The sequence below is a fragment of the Myodes glareolus genome, chromosome 4, assembly GCF_982192425.1.
Source record: "Myodes glareolus chromosome 4, mMyoGla1.1, whole genome shotgun sequence".
In the NCBI taxonomy this organism is placed as follows: Eukaryota; Metazoa; Chordata; class Mammalia; order Rodentia; family Cricetidae; genus Myodes; species Myodes glareolus.
Genome location: NC_142029.1, coordinates 16,739,810 through 16,758,455, shown reverse-complemented (window position 1 = coordinate 16,758,455; position 18,646 = coordinate 16,739,810). Strand labels below are relative to the sequence as shown.

General features: G+C 53.7%; 1 protein-coding gene across 8 annotated transcripts in view; it reads left to right on the top strand.

Annotated features, from left to right (window-relative positions):
- The window catches only part of Ccdc33 (coiled-coil domain containing 33), an 84,041-nt gene that overhangs the window by 61,480 nt on the left and 3,915 nt on the right, over positions 1 to 18,646 (top strand). For 6 of the 8 annotated variants that reach the window (XM_085689119.2, XM_048424181.3, XM_048424183.3 and 3 more), the window contains exons 12-14: positions 17,704 to 17,866; positions 18,139 to 18,230; positions 18,438 to 18,569. In XM_085689119.2, the coding sequence (XP_085545245.2) occupies positions 17,704 to 17,866; positions 18,139 to 18,230; positions 18,438 to 18,569 (387 nt within the window). Of the gene's footprint in view, positions 1 to 8,189; positions 8,551 to 17,703; positions 17,867 to 18,138; positions 18,231 to 18,437; positions 18,570 to 18,646 lie in introns of those variants that run through there. The other 2 variants (XM_085689121.2, XM_085689120.2) reach the window with 1 other exon arrangement.

Sequence of the window (18,646 nt, the reverse complement as noted above, 5' to 3'; positions counted from 1 at the left end):
CCAGCAGTCACCCGCTGGCCTTCCCCTCTCTGGATCGAGCTGGGCTCCCATGTATGACTAGGGCCCTGGGTTTGATAGCATTCTGCTCCATCATGCTTAATGAAGCTGGAACAAGCAGATCAGACTCTAGTTTTGTTCTCAGCAAGATGCCAGCACTGCCTGAAACTCCAGTCCATGGTGCATCCTGCCCCTGATTAACTGGTGGTGGGCACGCAAGGGTGCAGTGTCCACAGTAAACAAGGTAGAGAAGATGAGGTCATGAGTTCCTAAGGCTGAGTCAGCAATTCTTAAAGAGGTACATGCACCAGACCCAGGGACAGCTCGGGGAGATTTGCTGACCTGGGCACTGGGACCAGTCCCTTTCTGCAAGCTGCCTGCCTTCATCCTATTTGTGATAATAAGTGTGCGATACCAAGCATGTGTGTTAATACAGATTGAATTTCAGCCCCCAGACTTCTAGTCATAACTCATTTCACTTTTATTTCAACTCATTGTTGTGCAGGTAGGTACCCACCCCCATATTGTCACCTAGTAGGCCCACCAACGGGCTTGACAAACTCAGGTCTGGGGCTCTCGCTCAGAGCCTGATCCCATAGCAGCCAGAGCCAGCCAGGCCTAGTGACTCAGACACAGAAATCTGGGTCCTGACACACACACCCCTCCTCCAGTCCATCTGGGAGAGAGAGCTGCCTCAGTTTCCTAGAAAACAGACAGACAGCTGTGCACTCCTCTTACCTCCCAGGTCGGATCATGTAAAGGCAGAGAGGCCCTCACACCTCAATGTTCAGTTGCAAATGGGATGAAGCAGCCAGCTGTGGAAGGGCTTCTGTCCCCTGCCTTTACCGCTCCACTGTATCCAGCCCTAAAGGATTCTCGGATTCCCCAGCACAGACCTAGCTGCTATCGTGGTGGTGGGGAGGACACAGCCCCCAGGCCCGCATCACCTCCCCCCTCTTCTCCTCACCCCATTTTGTTTCGGCCTACAACCTCTTTTGTATGCATAAGGATGCACTGCCACCTTATGGAGCATCAGACCAGAAGCAGAGGGAATTCTCGGGGCTAAAGGGACACAGGCTCTGGGTAGACACATCCGGTGGTCCTACTAACCCCTCACCGGATGTCAAGGGCTGTGTCACGAGGAGGGCCAGACAGGACTGAAATGGAGGGCTGTCTTGAAGCACAGGGGGGCCCTGTGCAGAAGCCCTGTTGTCCATCCAAGGCTAAAGACTCAACTGTCCCCTGTCCCTCTTTCCAGCCCTGTGACTTTATTAGGGTATACTCCTATGTGCTCAGATTAAATGCTGTTCAGTACAATCCAATTTTCTCTTAATACAGACAAGAAAATTGTATATGCGTGCGCGCACACACACACACACACACACACACACAGTGCTAAATATCCAATCAAGCCTACAAATAGATAATAGAGAACAGCCAGTTCACTCCCAGTTTAATCAGATAAAATGCCCATTTATCGGCTCCTGCCGATGCAGACATCCCGTAGTCAGCAGACTGCGGGAGTGTGAGCGTGGGGTATACAGGCTGCATCTTTACATCCTCGGAGGTGGGGGGGGTGCTGCCCACAGGGGACTAATTATCCTTCCGCCCTTAGCCAGCTCTTACTCAAACAGACAAAAGGGGGCTCCAGCCTTGTGGTGCTAAGCAGCCGCAGAATGATTTTTGCTCTCAGATATGCAAATCTATTACAGCATAGTGGGCTTCAGGGACTGCACTGAATAGTAGCTCGGAGACCTCAAGTGGTTGTTTTAGGGGGACCGGAGGCATCTCAACTTCCGCATCAGGCTTGGTGGAGACCCCCTCTTGATCTCTGCTTTGCTGGTGGTGGGCTGTAAGGCTGAAGATGAAAGTGTCCCCTTTGTCTCTCCTCTTGTGGGTGGGGGGACACTCAGGAAACCTGCGAACTGAGTCCAGATGAGCCCTCTTCTCATCGGGCCTCCTCCTGTTTGAGACACAGCCTGTCCAAAGCACAGATGTCCAAACCTGCTTGCCACCTCCCTTAGTTCTCCGATGCCCTCAGCTCTGCCTGGTGTAGTCCCTAAGGCTCTGAAGTCTGGGCCTAAGCCCTCACCAGAACCCAGAATATTCTACTCATATCTAACAGCTCCCTGCACCCCACCAAACAGCAAATATCCTGCCAGAAGATTGCTGACCCAGGGTGTCTGCTGTCTGCTTGGCCTCCAGCCGGATCTCAGAGAAAGCTTTGTCTTTTTAACTGTTAGATACAGAGACTACCTTACAGGTTGACTCTGTGAGCCTTGGGTACCTGGAAAGGGCTTTATGAACTATGAAAAGTCCCTGGTACTGGGTGTGGGGGACAGTTGGGGAAGGGATCTGAAAGAGCAGGCTTCGTCCCTCGTTCTCCAAGACCCTCAGTTGTCCACTGCTTCCTTGGGAAATCTGTCCATCCCTACCCTGCACTCCCCACTCTTTGATCGGCTGACTTAGGGGAACCTGCAGCTGGAAAGGAAGAGGGTGGCACAGAGGCAGGACAAGCTTGGTAAAACTGACCCGGATCCGAGATGGTCAGACACCCCAAGGAGGGTACACCTAGGCAAAGCAAGCTACCCCATTTGTGTCAATTTGATACAAATCTAGACACAGCTGGAAAAAGGATGCTTCATTGAGAAACTGCCACCATGAGATTGAGTTGTAGGCAAGACTGGGGTATTGCTTTGATTAATGATTGACGTGGGAGGACCCATTCCACAGAGAGCAGTGACCACTGGGCAGGCCATCTGAACTGTATAAGAAAGAAGGTTGGGCAAGCATAAGCAGCGCTCCTTCATGGCCTCTGCATCTGTTCCTGCCTTGAGTTCCTGCCTTGAGCTCCTGCACTGTTCTCCCTGGGTGATAGAAGCTAAAATAAACCCTTTTCTCCCCAAGCTGCTCTTGGTCATGAATCTTTATCACAGCAGTGGATACCTAACTAAGACGCCCACTAAGCCCTTCCCGTCATTTCAGCGGCATACACAAGGGCCCTGGGTTCCCCTGCCTGGAAAGAAGTCAGGGCCTGATGTCTTAGTTACTTGGCTCATTGCTGTGGTCAGATGCCCAACAAAAGCAACTTTACGAAGGAAGGTTTTATCCTGGGTTGTAGTTTGAGGGTACGATTGATGGGAGAAGGAGTCGGAAGCAGTGAGTCACGTGACACCCCAAGTGAGAAGGCAAAGGTGAATGCTGTTGCTCAGCCCCCTTATCCTTTTTGCTTACCCCGGACCCCAGCTCACGGGATGGTGACATCAGCAGGGCAGTTCTCTCTGTCTCAGCTAGCCCGGTCTAGAAATTGCCTCACAGTCATGTCAGAGGCGTGTCTCCTGGGTGACTACACCCTGTCTAGTTGACACTCAAATTAACCTTCACACCTTAGCAGGGGTAATGCTCGAAAGCGTGCTGCAGGAAGACTCTCAGGAACAAGGAGTAGAAGGCATGCAGGGAGGAGGGGTCAGAAGAGTCTCCCAGAAGAGGCTGGGAGACAGGCCAGGTGAGAGGGAACACTCAAAGGACCCTTGTCCTAGGCTGGAACCTCAACAGGCCAAGGTGGACACAAGATTCCCAGGAGCATTGTCAAGGACACCAAAAACTAAAACACTATGTAAGGCTGTGGATTGCGTGGACGAAATAGAGGCTTTCAGTGGAACGGGGCTGAGACACCTGGAGCCCGGGTGGGAGGCAGGAAAGGTAAGCTACAGGAAGACAAATGGGTGGTAGACGCATAACCCTCAAAAGACAGTCCAGACAGAGGATGGGACGGCCTGGGAGGTGAGTGGGGCATGTCCCATCCCCAGACAGGACATCTTGGTCAATACCTCAAGGACCACTTTTCTGAGAAATCCCATGGAGCAAGCGTGTCCAACCTTCTAGCACTGTGACAGATACCATCATCTCAAAATTCCTACTCAAAAAGTAGAATCAGGTTATACACACATATCACACATGTGATATATATATGCTCTGTACACACACACACACACACACACACACACACATATATATATATATACATACATACATACAATGTTTTGAGTTTATGATTTGGTGTTGGGCCACATGCATGGCTATTCTGGAAATATGAGTCCTGGGATCGCAGGGCAGACCTGCCTGTTATGAATCTATTCCTCCTGGCTTCCAGGCAGAAGGTGCCTCCTTTCAATGGACACTCCCAAGATGGGCTAACAGATGCTCAGAAGAGCCATGTCTCACTTTCATCCACTGTATCATCAGGTGACCATGACAGCTGAGCCCCTCACCCCCAGTCACCTCAACTCACCCACCAATCCACACACACCACCAGGCTCAAAGGGCTTCTTCCCCCAGGCCGAGAGCAGGCAGATACCAGGATCCCTCCCTTCCACAGCCCCTGACCTAGGCTTTTCTTCTGGCCAGATGCCTCCCTGGAGGCAATGAATAGGAAACAACAACCACAAAGCTTCGCAAGAATAATTCAAGTGTGGGTAGGGGGGTTAGAAAAAATAGCCTCCAATTAAAGCCTGGACAGCACGCTCTCCTGAAGAGAAGTGCGAAGCAGCAAATGGGTGGCTCTCCATCCCCACAGGAGCACAGCTGTCATCCTCCAGGTCAGCTGACTAGTGCGGGGAGCTCCCGGGCAGCTTCAGGGCTCTCTGAGTGTGGTGGGAAAGATCAGGACTGTAATTGCAGTTGGTGAAGCTGATGAAGGGTCAGACAGTTCCGTGAATATAATTAACCTCTTGCTAATTCACACCTAGAAGGCAGGAGTAAATGAGTGAGGCTCACACTGTCACTGGTGAAGCTTGCTGGTGAAGTTCCAGTAGTCGCTCGTGTTAGCCAGGAACAGGAGAGGTTGGGCCGTTGTTTTGTGGTTGGGACAATGTCTGTACTTTACCACTATTCAGATTTGGACAGCCTTGCATGATACTGGAATGTTATATGCAACAGAAGAGCCCCAGGGCCTGCTGTGGCCAGATAATATTACATTCATACTGTGTGTGCTAGGCACAGACCTTGCCCCTTAATCTCCTTACAACCCTCTCTTCCTTGGTACAGGGGCAAACAGGCACCAAGAGGTGAGAGACTCAGTGGAGTCAACAGTAACTGGACAGACTGTATCAAGAGTTCAGAGTTCTCTGGCTCCAAAAACCCATCCATCCTCTGCCTTTAACCTAGGAGGCTGAATCCCGCCTGCTCCGCTAGATACATAGCCCCAAACTATTCCAGGCAGCCCAGCTGGGCACCTCTCATGGAAGGGCTCAGCAAGGCTGTCATGGGTCAGCCAGTGTGTTGTCAGCCACCCCTGTCCACGCTGGCCCCCATGAGCCTAGAGGTGTGAAGGGTAATGAGGCCCCGTAATTAAGGCTTCTGGAGACATGGCTGGGAGATTTATAGACAGGCTTTGTCAATAACTGTGCTCTGGGCTGTGGATCCACCGAGACATCGATAAGTGCTCGTTAAGGCTTCTCCCTGCTCCCTGCCCTGTCCCCCAACAGCCCCTCCCCTCCTGTCAGCCGCCTGTTCGCAGCGCCTGTGTACACAGGCTTTGCTCAATTAATTTGCACTTGTTGGCACCATCTGTGCTTCTCATGCGGCCTTGTTGAGAGCTGCTGGGCCTGCCTCCCCCTCAGATGGGCTGCAGAGTGGAGACAAGCAACCCTTCCCCTGCAACCACGACTCTCAAGGAAGGTCAATCTAGGGATCACCAAAGACAAAGGCATGGTTCCCTGTCCCCCCCCCTCCCTCCCCACCCAGCTTCTCAACCTGGTGAGTCAAACTCTGCCTGAGGTCCTTGGAACCCTTTCCCTGCACCTGACCGCAGCAGGCTGGACCCTGCGGAGGAAGCCCCCTTCTCACGCCCAGTGACCCCAGAGCACAAATGTCCCGGGAGCCAAGAGACAGGACTTCCAGCCTGCTTCCTGCTCTGCCCCCACACAGCATGGATTTGACAGGTCCCTGCCCTGAGAACAGGGACACTTGGATTACCGGACTGGGAAGGGTCAAAGAAGCCACATCCAACTTTGTTGAGCCAGAGCCACCCAGGGGCCTAGAGTTGGACAGCTCCTCTGGGTGGATGGGGCAGCACAGGCCATGAGTTGTTGCCCAGAGACCTGAGACGAGGTAGCATCGCTGAACTGTTCTTCCTGAGTAGACTGTGCTTCTGCCCTCAGCATAGATTTTTTTTTCTTTCTTCAAGACAGGACCCCACTTGGCATTTCAGGCAGGCCTGGAACTCTGTGTAGTCCAGATGGCCTCCATCCTTCCCTCTGCCTGTCTACCTCTCAAATGCTAGGACTACAGCTGTGTATCGCTACATCCCTCCTACACCACAGCCTTCTGACCTTGGAGTTCTTAGAGTGCTGGGCTGAGTGTGAGAGGCACTACCCGCGTCTCTAGTCTCCCTGCCTTTGCTTCTTCAACCTCACCTAGCACCTGCTCTGCTTCCTGGGATTCGGGAAAGCCTCTCACTAGGTCCACAAAAACAAAAGCAAAAGCAACCCACCCAGAGAGGTCATATAACCGCCTGGCATTTTGCTATGCTATATGGGGAAAGGAATGAGCTCGGGGCATTCATCAGTGTTTATTTAACTAACAAAACACCCCAAATCAGACTAGTCTTCCTGTGGCTGGCCTGGGCCCTAAGGAGCTGACACAAGCCAAGGGCGTGGTTACCATCTCTCTCACAACAGCTGCACTTGTTCTGTATCCAGAGTTGGGTCCCCGAGGGTGCAGTCAGCCCCCCCCCCCGCTCCGTCTCCTGCTAGAGCAAGTTGGAAGACAGTCACGTCTGGGGTCTGGCTGCGCTATGTGGATGCCTCCACGTGGTACATTATTGATGGTGCTTCTAATTGTGTGTTTCCCAAAGTCTACAGGCTTTTGATGAAAAATTCATGGCACGCCTGAGGATGGCAGGGCATTCGATCGATTGGCAGTGCGGCAGACAAGGGGGTCCAGGGCCCCTCGGGGACAACAGCTGAAGGCTGGTTGGAGAGGGGGCAGCCATCAGTGGCACAGTGCCCCCCCTCCTCCTGAGCTTTTGGCCCCGGATCTGTGGGAGGGAGAGGTGCATAGCAGGAGGTAGCAGCCAGAGAGGAGAAGCCAAGGGGAAGGGTTGGGGTGGTTTTGAACCTGTATTTAGTGTCTGTTAGGTGCCTTACTGTCAGGGAGGCACGTGACCACGCACCAAGTCACATATTCACTTCCCCGTTGGAAAGTGTTGGGCCCTCTAGAGTCGCCGTGAGTCACACAGCAGAGAAACACTATTTCTGGAGCCACGCCTATGTGCCACAGAGTGTACCCAGAGCTCCGTGCCTGCATGTAGTTCCCTGACAGCCCCATTTGAGGGATGCCGTGCTCCATCTCAGAACGGACCTGAGGCCCAGAGGAGTTGAGTGACCTGTCGCAGGGCCCACAGTCTTCCCGCCTCACCAGGCCGGCTTGACTACAGAGTGGGGTGGATTGTCCAACGTCCCTGCCCATCCCCATTGCACTAAGAAAAATGAGCAAAAAAAGTAGCCAGCAAGCCAGAAGTGAGTCTTCCCCATTCCAGTACATGCCAGCAATACTGACAGAGGACAGAGGCCCCTGAGAATACAGATATTGAGGTAGAGGTGTCTTGGAGACGATTCTGTGCCACCCCTGAGGTTCCAGAGAACCCTACAGCCATCTATTTAATCATTAAACTTATATTATATCTTTATAACGTCCCTGTTCCTACCAAGACATCTTGTTGGTTCCTGATGGGGTCTTAGAATAAAAAGCTTTAAACCACACACGTCTGGGACAGATAGGCTAACAAGTACCACCACCACCACCAACAACAACTTATCCCACGCCCTAGGAGGGGGAGGCTGCATAGTCAGGCTCTTGCCCCAGGGAAGGATCTGCAACCAGGCTCAGCCGGCTTCAGTGGATAGCCCTGCCTCTGTGACCCTGTGTTTCTAGGTGGTGGGCTGGGGTGTTTGGGTTTGTTTTCCTTTGCTTCCCAGAGAGTTCCTTTCAAAAACATCCACCCATGTCTGCGCTGAACTAAAGGGAAAGGAATTTGTGCAGACCGTCAGGAAAGCGGAGCTGGAGAACGCTGGGGCCATGGGTGGGGTGTGGAGGGGGGTGCGCCCTGCTTAGGCTACTGGGGGCGGGCACAGGGAGATTCGGGGAGACAAAGGATGAGGCATGAGAAGGGGACAACGTGGAGATAGGAAGGGGACAGTCAGGCTGGAAAACAGCTGGAGGATAGGGTGTGGGGGAAGTCCCCAAGGACCCCCATGGCTCTCCCCAGGCCTGTTATTTCCTTATGATTCCCTGAACAAAGAGTGAGCCTAGCCTGATTCTATCACTCCATCCAAGTGTCCCTCACCCAAGAACAAAAAAAAAGAGGCCCCATGGTCTGCCTCCCTCTAGCTTCAGGGCCAGGCCCAGTCACCAAGCAGACACTTTGTTGTAGCAACAGTCCCTGAGGACCTATCCTGGGGAACAAAACTGCTATCAACACAGATGGGGGAGCCAGGGGACCCCGCCCCTCCAGCCCCCAAGGTTGCCCTGGGCCTGGTTGAAAGCCGCTCTGTAAGTCTGCCCCATACCCTCTAGTTCAGGAGATGGGGTTGCTCCTCCAGGGTGCAGGTGTGTAGGGGTGTGTTGCCAGGCAACCAGCAGAGACATTCCCAAAGCCTGTGTGAGTAGGAGGTAAAGTGGGGGAGGGCCAGGCCACCACTTCTAGATGGTCCAAGTCTCAGGAACCTACAAATGGCATCCCCAGTCCCAACCCAGGCCACTAAAGCCCATGTTCAGAACCCAGGGAGGGAGGAAAACGGGGCTTTGATAGAGAACACCCTTTAAGTGGCCACTGTATCCAGTTAACCTGAACCCTAGCTATGGTATCTTGGAGGTCTAGCCCCAGACCTCAATCTGTGCTGCCAGACTCAGGTATGGGCTTTGGGGGAAAACTGAAGACGTGAGAAGAGGCATCTAAAAGGATGCTGACTAGCCGAAGGCAAGGTTCGGCAAGGTGGAGTAGGGCTGATGATGGTGACCGTTCCCATGTGATTAAAGCCCCAGAGCTCCAGACCAGAAGGCAGCACTCTCTTGTGTGCAGATGAAGGACCACAGAGGTACAGGGGTTCTGGTAGTCGGGGGACAGCAACAGGGAGAGGCAGTGGGGAAGCCAGGTTCTGGCCCCACCCTGTGAACACAGTCAGAGGCAGCCTCTCTCTGAAAGCAGAGGAAAAGGAGGTGACAACAGGGAAGGACTCCTTGTGGCATGATCAGAGTCACTCTGGGGGGATCTCTGTCCTATCTGCAGCTTCCAGAGCACCCTGAGCCCTAGACTTCCCTGGCCTGGGGACAAGGGCCAGGTCAGATCCAAGTTTCTATCAGCAGAGGCAGGACTCTGAGCCACTGATGCTGACTTTCAGGTGGCCAGGGTCTTCCTGGAGAAGGAGGGCCCAGGGTGGAGCCTTGAATGATGGATGAGGTTGGGGAGGCCTGGGGACAAGAGGATAGGGAGCAGGAAGTTCGATGGCATATTTCAGAAAGCTCCACACACCTCCGTGCCCATTCCAACCCCAGCCCCATATTCCTGGCCTGGCCCAACTAGGAACCTGACTCCTGCGGGGGCTAATTAGACAGGGGCTGGGGTCAGACGCAGGCCAAGGCCCTGTAGCCCCTCGGAGCTTCAGGAAGGCAAGCACAAAAGCTTTCTCTGCTGCTTGGGAAGGAAAAGAACAGTACAGGGGAGATGTGCGTCTTTTGTCTCTTTGCCGTAACCTTGGATTGAATAAAGAAGATACTGTGTCCCCAGCCCCGGGAGGGCACATTTACAGAGCCGCGGAAGCTCTTTGCAATAGCACTTTGCATGAACCTGTTTGGTGTAGAGGTCCAGCTGTCAGTCAGGAGAAATTATCTGGGGCACAGGATTTCAGATGAGCAGAATGGATTTCTTCTATTCTAGAACCTCCTGTGGCTCCCATCTGCTCCCATCTTCTCTCTGTACTTTAGTGGACTTCCTGGGGCTGCTACCCAGGACACAGCCCACCCTGGCTAGTGGGGGGGGGGGAGGTTGGGCAAGCTAGGCCTGCTCCAGCTTTCGGGCCAGGTCCACCTGTGTGCTATGACGTCACAGCCCTGGCAGCTGTGCTGGCCTCCGGTCAGTCTCACAGCCCCAATCCCATATCACCCACTCCACTCCCACTTCTGCCACAGAGGCCAGGCTCGCTTCCCGGAGGAAGGGGGCCAGAGCAGAACCTTAAAGGCTGGGCGAAGTTGAGGGGGCCTCAGAGCAAAGGATAAGAAGAGGAGGCTGGATGTGACTTCCAGGAAGTCTGACACCCCCACCCCCACCCCATACCCACACTAGCCCTGGCTCCTTCATGGTCCTGGCCAGAGACACTTCTCTTGCCTCTTGCCTCTTAGTTGTACTTTCAGAGCCGAGTGGTGTTCTATGCATAACAAGTGCCCACACTGCTACTGGCAGCTCCCTAAGGACATGGACGTCTCCACCCTTACAGAGCTGAGGTCAGGCTTGGGAAGGTAGGGCCACTCCAGGTGAGGCTATTCCTTCACCAGGTTTTTGTCACCTCCGGCCGAAGTCCCTCAGCAGAGCCAGCCCCTGCTCCAGCCCTCCCCTGTGCCGCCTTCTGAGTTCTGGATTACAGTCTCCCAACCTCCTGCTGCTTTGGGCTTCAGTGTTCTCACCCTGCAATGGGACGGTCAAGGTCCCTTGCCTGCCCCCTGGTGGTGGTAAGATTAGGAAGTGCCAGTTAGTTCTATGGTAATTGTCCTGCCCATGGTGTGTAGAAAGGGAGCTTTTGTTTTGTTTTTCGGGTGGACCAAGGACAGAGGCACCAGGACTCCAGTGGTATTAGATGTTCCTCTGGGTACAGGAGCTGCCTGGCCACACTGAACTTGGGACAATCGCTGTCTTCGTTCAGTAAATCTCAGGCCATCTATCCCCCATACCAGTTCCTTGGCGTGGACTCCCAGTTCGTGTTCTCAGGAAATGGGCAAGGCCAGCATCAGTTGTGCAAGCTGAAGGGGCCATTTTATTAAGAAACAAAACAAAAAACTGGGGTTCATTCCTTTTTAAAGTACTGAAAATACAAAGTTAGCAAGAAAGGTCCCTGGTATCCTTAGGGACCCGCAGGAGCGCTGTGCATCAGAAATGACAGGGGTGACAGAGCAATGGCGTCCTGAGAGGCAGGAAGGCAGGGGAGTCTCTCAGGCCTCTGGTAGCTGTGGGGTGAGTGGTCCCTGGTAGACAGCCGTACCACACTGGTTATCCACGCTGGTTATCCACGCTGGTTGGTTATCCACGCTGGTTATGAGTCAGGAGTGGCTGCTGGTCAGAGCAGGTGAAGCCTCAAATGGGCCCTCAGCGAGAATGACTTGGAGGCTGTTATGGCTCCTTCTTCCCCTGGCTATCTGGGCTTCTCTCTGGGAAAACAATGGGCTTTGAAAGAGGGGAGGGGAGGAGAGAGAGTAGAGGAGTTTCAAGAATTTTCCCACCTCCTAAGGGCCTCCAAGGCCAATAGCCAGGTTGCCTGGGGAGGAGAGGGGGATGACTCAGGACATACACTCAGATGCCGCTTCTCCATGAGAGGAAAAGTAAAGCATTTTAGCTGTCTTGTTGCTCCACCAGGTAGGAAGGCTGAGAGGACCCTGCTATAGAGAACAGAGAGCAGGAGGGAGAGCCTGGAGGAGGAGGAGCCTAGAGGAGGAGGAGCCTAGAGGAGGAGGAGCCTAGAGGAAGAGGAGCCTGGAGGAGGAGCCTAGAGGAGGAGGAGCCTGGAGGAGGAGGAGCCTGGAGGAGGAGGAGCCTAGAGGAGGAGGAGCCTAGAGGAGGAGGAGCCTAGAGGAAGAGGAGCCTGGAGGAGGAGCCTAGAGGAGGAGGAGCCTGGAGGAGGAGGAGCCTAGAGGTGGAGGAGCCTAGAGGAAGAGGAGCCTGGAGGAGGAGGAGCCTGGAGGAGGAGGAGTCTAGAGGAGGAGGAGTCTAGAGGAGGAGGAGCCTGGAGGAGGAGGAACCTGAGGAGAATGAGCTGGAGGAACAGATTAGGTGACCAGGAGTCCAGAGCCATGGCCATTAGCTGGAGAGGAGTTGGGGCAGGATAGCACTCAGGTCCTCTCTAGCCAGGCCTTGCTCCTTGAGTTCCACAGAACACACTCTTCACAAACGTCCAGTTGCACCTGTGCCCCTTAGGAATGAAGCAAAAGACAGCCAGGCCTTCCTCTTCTGGGCCAGCTTCTTCCTCAGCAAGGAGAGCGGAATGGACTCCCCTTCAGACTGGTTACAACCAGGGGAAACTAGGCAAGAACCTGGCCGTCCAAAGCCCTACATTTAGGCTTAGATTGAGTTCTGGGTTAAGGGTTAGGGGAGAGCTTCCATCCTTGAAGTTACCTGGGACCTCTAGGTTTCCTCTGGGTCGAGTGTTCATGGAATAGTTAGTTGGGTAGAGGAATTCTCTCTCTCTGCAAAGATTTGGGTATGTGTGGGAGAAGGGTCAGGCTTCCTCACCCACACCCCTTCCTTCCCAGCTGTACTGTGTGCACGAGCATCAGTGTCAGGTGTCTTCAGCTGTGGGAGAAGGTGAGCTAGCTTCATTATAGATCTTGTTCCAAGCCCTACCCCATGCCTCAGGCCCATAATCTTCCCTAGAGCCAATAAAGGACCCAGCTGAGGTTCAAGAATTGCTGTGTGACTTCAGGCAAGTCACTGACCTCTCTGGTTTCCGTGGATGATTCTCAGTAGAAGGCACCCATCCTAACCAGGTCATGTTTCGGGGGGGCAGCTGGATCATCTGGAGAAGAGGCATGCGTGCTGGAGGGGTTAGGTGGTGAAATACTCTAATACTCTGCCTCACAAGCCATGGGGCTCCGCGGAAGCCTTGCCCTCTTCTTGGGACAGACTGAAAGCAGAGCATTGGCGGGAGGCGGCTGCCCTCTGGTGGCAGCAAAGGCAAACCACATCCAGCATCTAGAGCCCACCAGCAAGAGCCCTGGGGGTTGGGGCCAGAGCTTAAGCAGGCCTGGTGAGTCCAGATCCCTGCTCAGCCTCATACTACTGTCCACAGCCCAAGCGTTCTTCAGGGAGTCCTATGGTCTTGGCTTGGCCGCCAGCTCTTCCCGCTTGTCTTTGTCTCTGGCGATTCCCCCACACACATCGCCCTCCTTCCCCCTGCATCTTGAGGGTTCCTCACCAACTCCTTTGTATCCTTTCTCCCCATTTCCCAATTCTGAACATCTGCTCCCTTTCCCGGGCGCACATCTCAGAGGCCTGCCTTCCCATGTCTCCCTTCCTCCGCTTTTATCCTGCCTTCATCTTGTTTCCATGCCCCTGCCTCTCACCTAGTGCCACTCTGTACCCCTATACCCATCTGTCCTTAGTAGTTGGCAGCCAGCGAGCCCTTATTACACCCCTGCATGGTGGGCCCTTCAGTTTCCTGCAGCAGAGGCCAGGAGAGTCCATTTCTCCAGCTTGCTCTGCTGCTGTCCCCTTCCCCCGCACCCACACCTCCAGTCTCTCCCCTCAACTCCTAGGCTTGGAAGCCCCTCCCTCCAGGTACCACCATCATCCTAAGAGAAGCTTGAAGCTTGGGTCATCACTGCCTCCAGGAAGCCCTCCAGGCTTACTAAGCTGTGAATAGGCCTTCTAGAGGCCCCTTCTTCCACAGACAAGGAAGTGTCTGCCACCCCCTCAGTGTAGAGGTGACCACTGTGGGCAGGGACAGTCTAGTTTAACTCTGCTCAAGGCTCTGTGTGACTCAGAACTGTACAAAGTGGCACTTGGTGAGCCTTGACCACCAAGGGGGCTATTGTGATGCTTCGGGCACAGGCTTTGTGACAGTCTCTGGAGCACACTATTTCCAGCCTCAGTTTCCCCATCTGTATAGTGATGATACAAGGCCCCTTCTGACTACACAATTGGTGGCAGCCAGATATGCGCTGGGTCCCCAATGGGTGATGTGCTTCCCACTTTAGCATAAGCTCTGACCGTAGTCTCAGTATCTCTCTTGGGCTCAGAGAGTCCCCGCCCTCCTCCTCAGTGGGAATGAACCTCAGTCCAGGAAACTGGGTCTCATCATATAAGAAAGCCATTCTGGAGTTTGTTTTGAAGCACCTTAAAGTGGTTCCCTCGAGTTACTATCTCCAGGCACCCTAGTGCCAGGACCAGGGCTAACCTTCCTATTAGCTCTCATATCACAGTTGTTCTTGGGGGTTGACTTTGTATCCACAGATGAGGGCACTGAAGCCTAAGGTTGGACACCCCACTTTCTGAGCCCACAGGGTGCTATGGATGTGGTAAAGCCCACAAATACTCCTGGGGAAACTGAAACCTGACACTCTGATATTTCTCACTCTGGCAGGCTCCGAGGGTCGGGTGGAGGGGGCCAGTGGGCGAGGAGGGTGCGAAGGGTACTCAGGGTCAGGCACAGTGGCATTTGAGTCAGGGACCCTGAGGTCTCACTGTCCCTCCCCCAGGAGGTAACTAGAGAGCAAGATCATAAAGAGAATCTGGAGCAGGGTGTCCTGTGTGTTTTCAAGGCCGGAACATGATGTAGAATATGGCCCTGAGGGTAACCCGGCTGCAGGCTGTGGCCGGAGGTCAGGGCTGCTAACTTGAACCTTGTGGTCTGCCAGCCCAGCTGTGCTGCCAAGGTCCCCACTTGGCCATGCAAATGAGGGCAGCTGAGATTCCCACAGAAACAGAGCCCTGGCTGGAGTAGAGAGACTGAGCCAGAGGCCACACTGTCTCCCTATGGAGGCCTGACTCCCAGGGAACAGGCAGGGCTAGGCTAAGAGTCTGGGAGGAAGATGGGGCTAATCACCAGGGATGGAGTCCCCAGGACCCCCTGACCCTCCCCTAGAAGGACCTGATGGCCGAGACAGGGGCCACCTCACCGGAAGCCAACCTCTCCCTCTGTCCTTTCCTTTGTTCCTATGGTCTCTGTTTCCTTCACCTATGGGGGAGGGCAAAAATAAAAGATCAATACTTACTTCCCCCACATCCCAGAACTGCAGAGTTGGAGAACAGTGAGATCTGAAGAACAATAATCCCCTGAATGAGAAGTTGGCTGCCCAGATCCTGTAAGATGGGCCGAGGGGCTGCAACCTTTCCCCCAGAATTCCTTCGGTGTGCATACTCCCATCTCATCCCAGTTAAGTTTGTGTTAACTCCCCACATGATCCCTTCATTTCACAATAGAATGTGGCCTTCTCTGTGTACCAGGACAACTAATTCTAGGACACTCCATGCAACCAGACACAAGAGAAGCCATAGTATAAGACCACAAACTGTTGAATGGAGTATCCTTGAACATGGACCTAGGAATGTGCATGTGTTGAGGCGATAACCTTAGAAACCTGTAACCGCACTGGGGCTGCTGTAATCAGAGCAGCGTTAGAAGAGGTTGAAGTAGCTAGGGAAGGACAGGAGATGATCCCCTCTTTTGAAATATCAGAGACTTCCTTCAGTCAAGCCCTGGGCCCTAGACCCAGTCAGTCTTGGGATGTGCCATAAACCACTCAGCAGAGGGGGAGCCAGCAGGCCCACGGTAGGAAGAAAGAAAAGGGAAGGATCTGTTGAGTGGAACAGCCACTGAAGCAGAAAGGAGACAGACTGAGAATAGTGCCCTCCCCCCGACACACACACACACACACACACACACACACACCTGCACAGCCCATCCTGAGCTCCCAGCAACTACTGGGCACCCAGGAGATCCCAAATTCCACACATGTCCCTGGCTCCAAAGTAAGTATGTGCATGAGTGTGCATGTGTGCGTGTTTGTGTGTCTGTGTGTCTGTGTGTGCACGCGCACATGGTCCCAGGTCCAGGGTCCCAGTAAGCACCCTGACTGAGGATGCCAGATGGGCGCAGATCTGGGGAAGCCACAGCAGATGCTAGGGAGATAGAGCCAGCAGTGGCACCGTCAGAGAGACTATAGCCAGAAGGCTAGACAGCAGTGGCAGACAACAAGCAGTGTCTGATGAGATCCTGCTGACTGGGGACCCCTCCCCTAGAAGCTGTGCCCCACCATGCAGCAGGTGGGAGACTGTAGCTTGGATATAGCTGGATCCCCCCACCCCAGGCAGCAGGTGGGAGAGTATAACTGGGAATATAGCTGGATCACACACACGCGCGCACACACACACACACACACACACACACACACAGGCACACGCGCACACACACACACACACACACACACACACACAACAGGTGGCAGGAGACCAGGGAGATCGCATGTAGAGTTGTTCTTTGTGGGGCCTGGGAGTCAGGCTAGGTCTGTGAGGCCCACTTACAGGAGCAAGGCTTCCTACAGCCTGGAAGTCCACAGACAACTCAGATAGCACACTTGCCCCTTCCCTCTACACCCCCAAGTCCTGCTCTGAGACCTCCTCTTCCAGAACCTTTCTGGCTTGTGTCTTGGCTTGTTCTCTCTCTCTCCTCTCTTTAAATAATATTTATCTTAAGATACTGTGTACTTGAAACTTGTAACAACGGTACAGAATTCAATTGACAAGCAAAATACAGGCCTCAAGATATGGCTCAGTGGGCAAAGTGCTTGCCTTGCAAGTGCAGGATCATGAGTTTGATGCCCAGCACCCAAGTAAAATGTCAGGCATAGTGACTGAGTGTTTATTACCCCAGCATGAGGGAAGTGGAGACAGGAAGACCCTTAGGACTCTCTAGCCAACCAATCTAGCCTAATTGGTGAGCTCTAGGTCAGTAAGTTGCCATATTTCAAGGAGTGGATCTTGTTCTTGAGTTTGACACCCAAGACTGAACACACACATATACTAGCACATGCACGCACGTGTGCACACATGTACACACACACACACAAATGCACAAAAAATCAGCTTGGTTGTCCTGTACATATATGAGCAGACTTTTCTTTTGTAAAAAAATAAAAAATAAAAAACCAGACTCAAGCCTCAGCACCAGCAGGCTTGAACTTCAGACCCTGACGTTGCTATCTATTGCTCTCTCATCACTGAGTAGGTTGCTCGCTTCTTTGGGGCTTCAGTTTCCTCCTCTGTAAAGTGGGGGTGACAATAACACCTATCCCATAGTCTTGCTAGGGGTTGAATGCAGAAAAGCACCTAAAGCCCTTAGCAGGAGGCTTGGGGTGTGGGGGAGCCCAGTGAACACCAACACTATGATTATTGCCCTTCCAGACATAAGTCAGCTTCCTGCCCCCATCTCCCTGCATCTCCCTCATTTTGTATCTGGATCCTGACCTTGACCTTGAGATCTTACCTGAGTCTGCAGGGTCTCCTTGGTGTCTCTTCTTGGATGCTGGGCTGTTTGGGAAGATGATGGTAGGTCAGCCCCCAAGTGACTTCAGTGGCAGTCTAAGAAGGAGTTGGGTTAGAGGAGGGGGCTGAAGGAAAGAGAAGGTGAAGCTGTAGATTTACTCAGAACGTGGAAACGTGGCTCCGTGCTTAGAGGCTGTTGCCTGATTCCTGAACCCTAGCAACCCCTGGTGTCATATGAATCATTGTGGTCCCTGAGGAGGCACATTAGTGTGGCTGTCCTAATGCTGCCAGGAGAGATGGGGACCATGCCCAACCCCTCTTCTGTGCAATCGCTAAGGCTTGGGGCAAGGCCCAAGGCTAACATCGCTCATTGAGTTGAGGGTGGCTCACTGTGGGTGCAGATGTAGTCCTAGGGGGTTGGGCATGGAGTAAGGGTTCAGCAGAGGATTCTGGGATTGTAGGAGATGAACAACTACCGGCGGGCCATGCAGAAGATGGCAGAGGACATCCTGGCCCTGAGGAAGCAAACCAACATCCTGGAGGAGGAGAACCGCACGCTGAGGAGTCACCTGACCCAGCAGAGCTTAGAAGAAGAACAGAGCAGGGCTGAAGAGGAGAACCTGGGTGAGCCTTTGGATACCTACTGGGGCCCAGGCTCTGGGCTGAGCTTAGTCTGGGGCTCATATGGCTCTTTGCCAGGGTGGTGGGGAGCTTACTAAAGGTGTGTGTCACACGAGTCCCCTATCCCTCCTGCTCCTCCCTGTAAACACACTTGCACAATCTGCCCAGCTATAGCATCCTGGGAGGGGGGACAGAAAGTACAACCCTGAGTCAAGCCCCAGGGCTGGGGTACACTTGCTTCCATCTGCTTTCAAGCCAGCTTCTTTCCACTCCAGCGGTGTCCATGAAGCAGAGGCTACTGCTGAGTGAACTGGACATAAAGAGGCTGCGAGACAGGGTGCAACACCTGCAGAATGAGCTGATTCGGGTGAGAAAAGGCTTGGTGGCCAGGGTGACAGTGCCACCACCGAACAAAGTCCTGAGAAATGTTCCAAAGCAGAAAGAAAGCACACGGTGGGGAGGGAACCTGGCCAGGGGGAGAGAACCTGGCCGGCTGCGCAGGGTGCGGCAGGATCCCACATGTACCCTTGTGGCCGGGATAACTCCCAGGCACCCGTTTGCTTCCACCCTGCAGAAGAATGATCGAGAGAAGGAGTTGCTGCTTCTGTACCAGGCCCAGCAGCCGCAGGCCGCACAACTGAAGCGGTACCAGGACAAGCTGCAGAAGATGAAGTCCCTGGAGGACACCGTGCGGCACCAGGAGAAGGCAGGTGCTGGGGCTGCCGAGGAGGTGCCGCAGCCTAGAGATTGTGGAGCTCTCGGGCCAGCCCAGCCTTGGTCTCT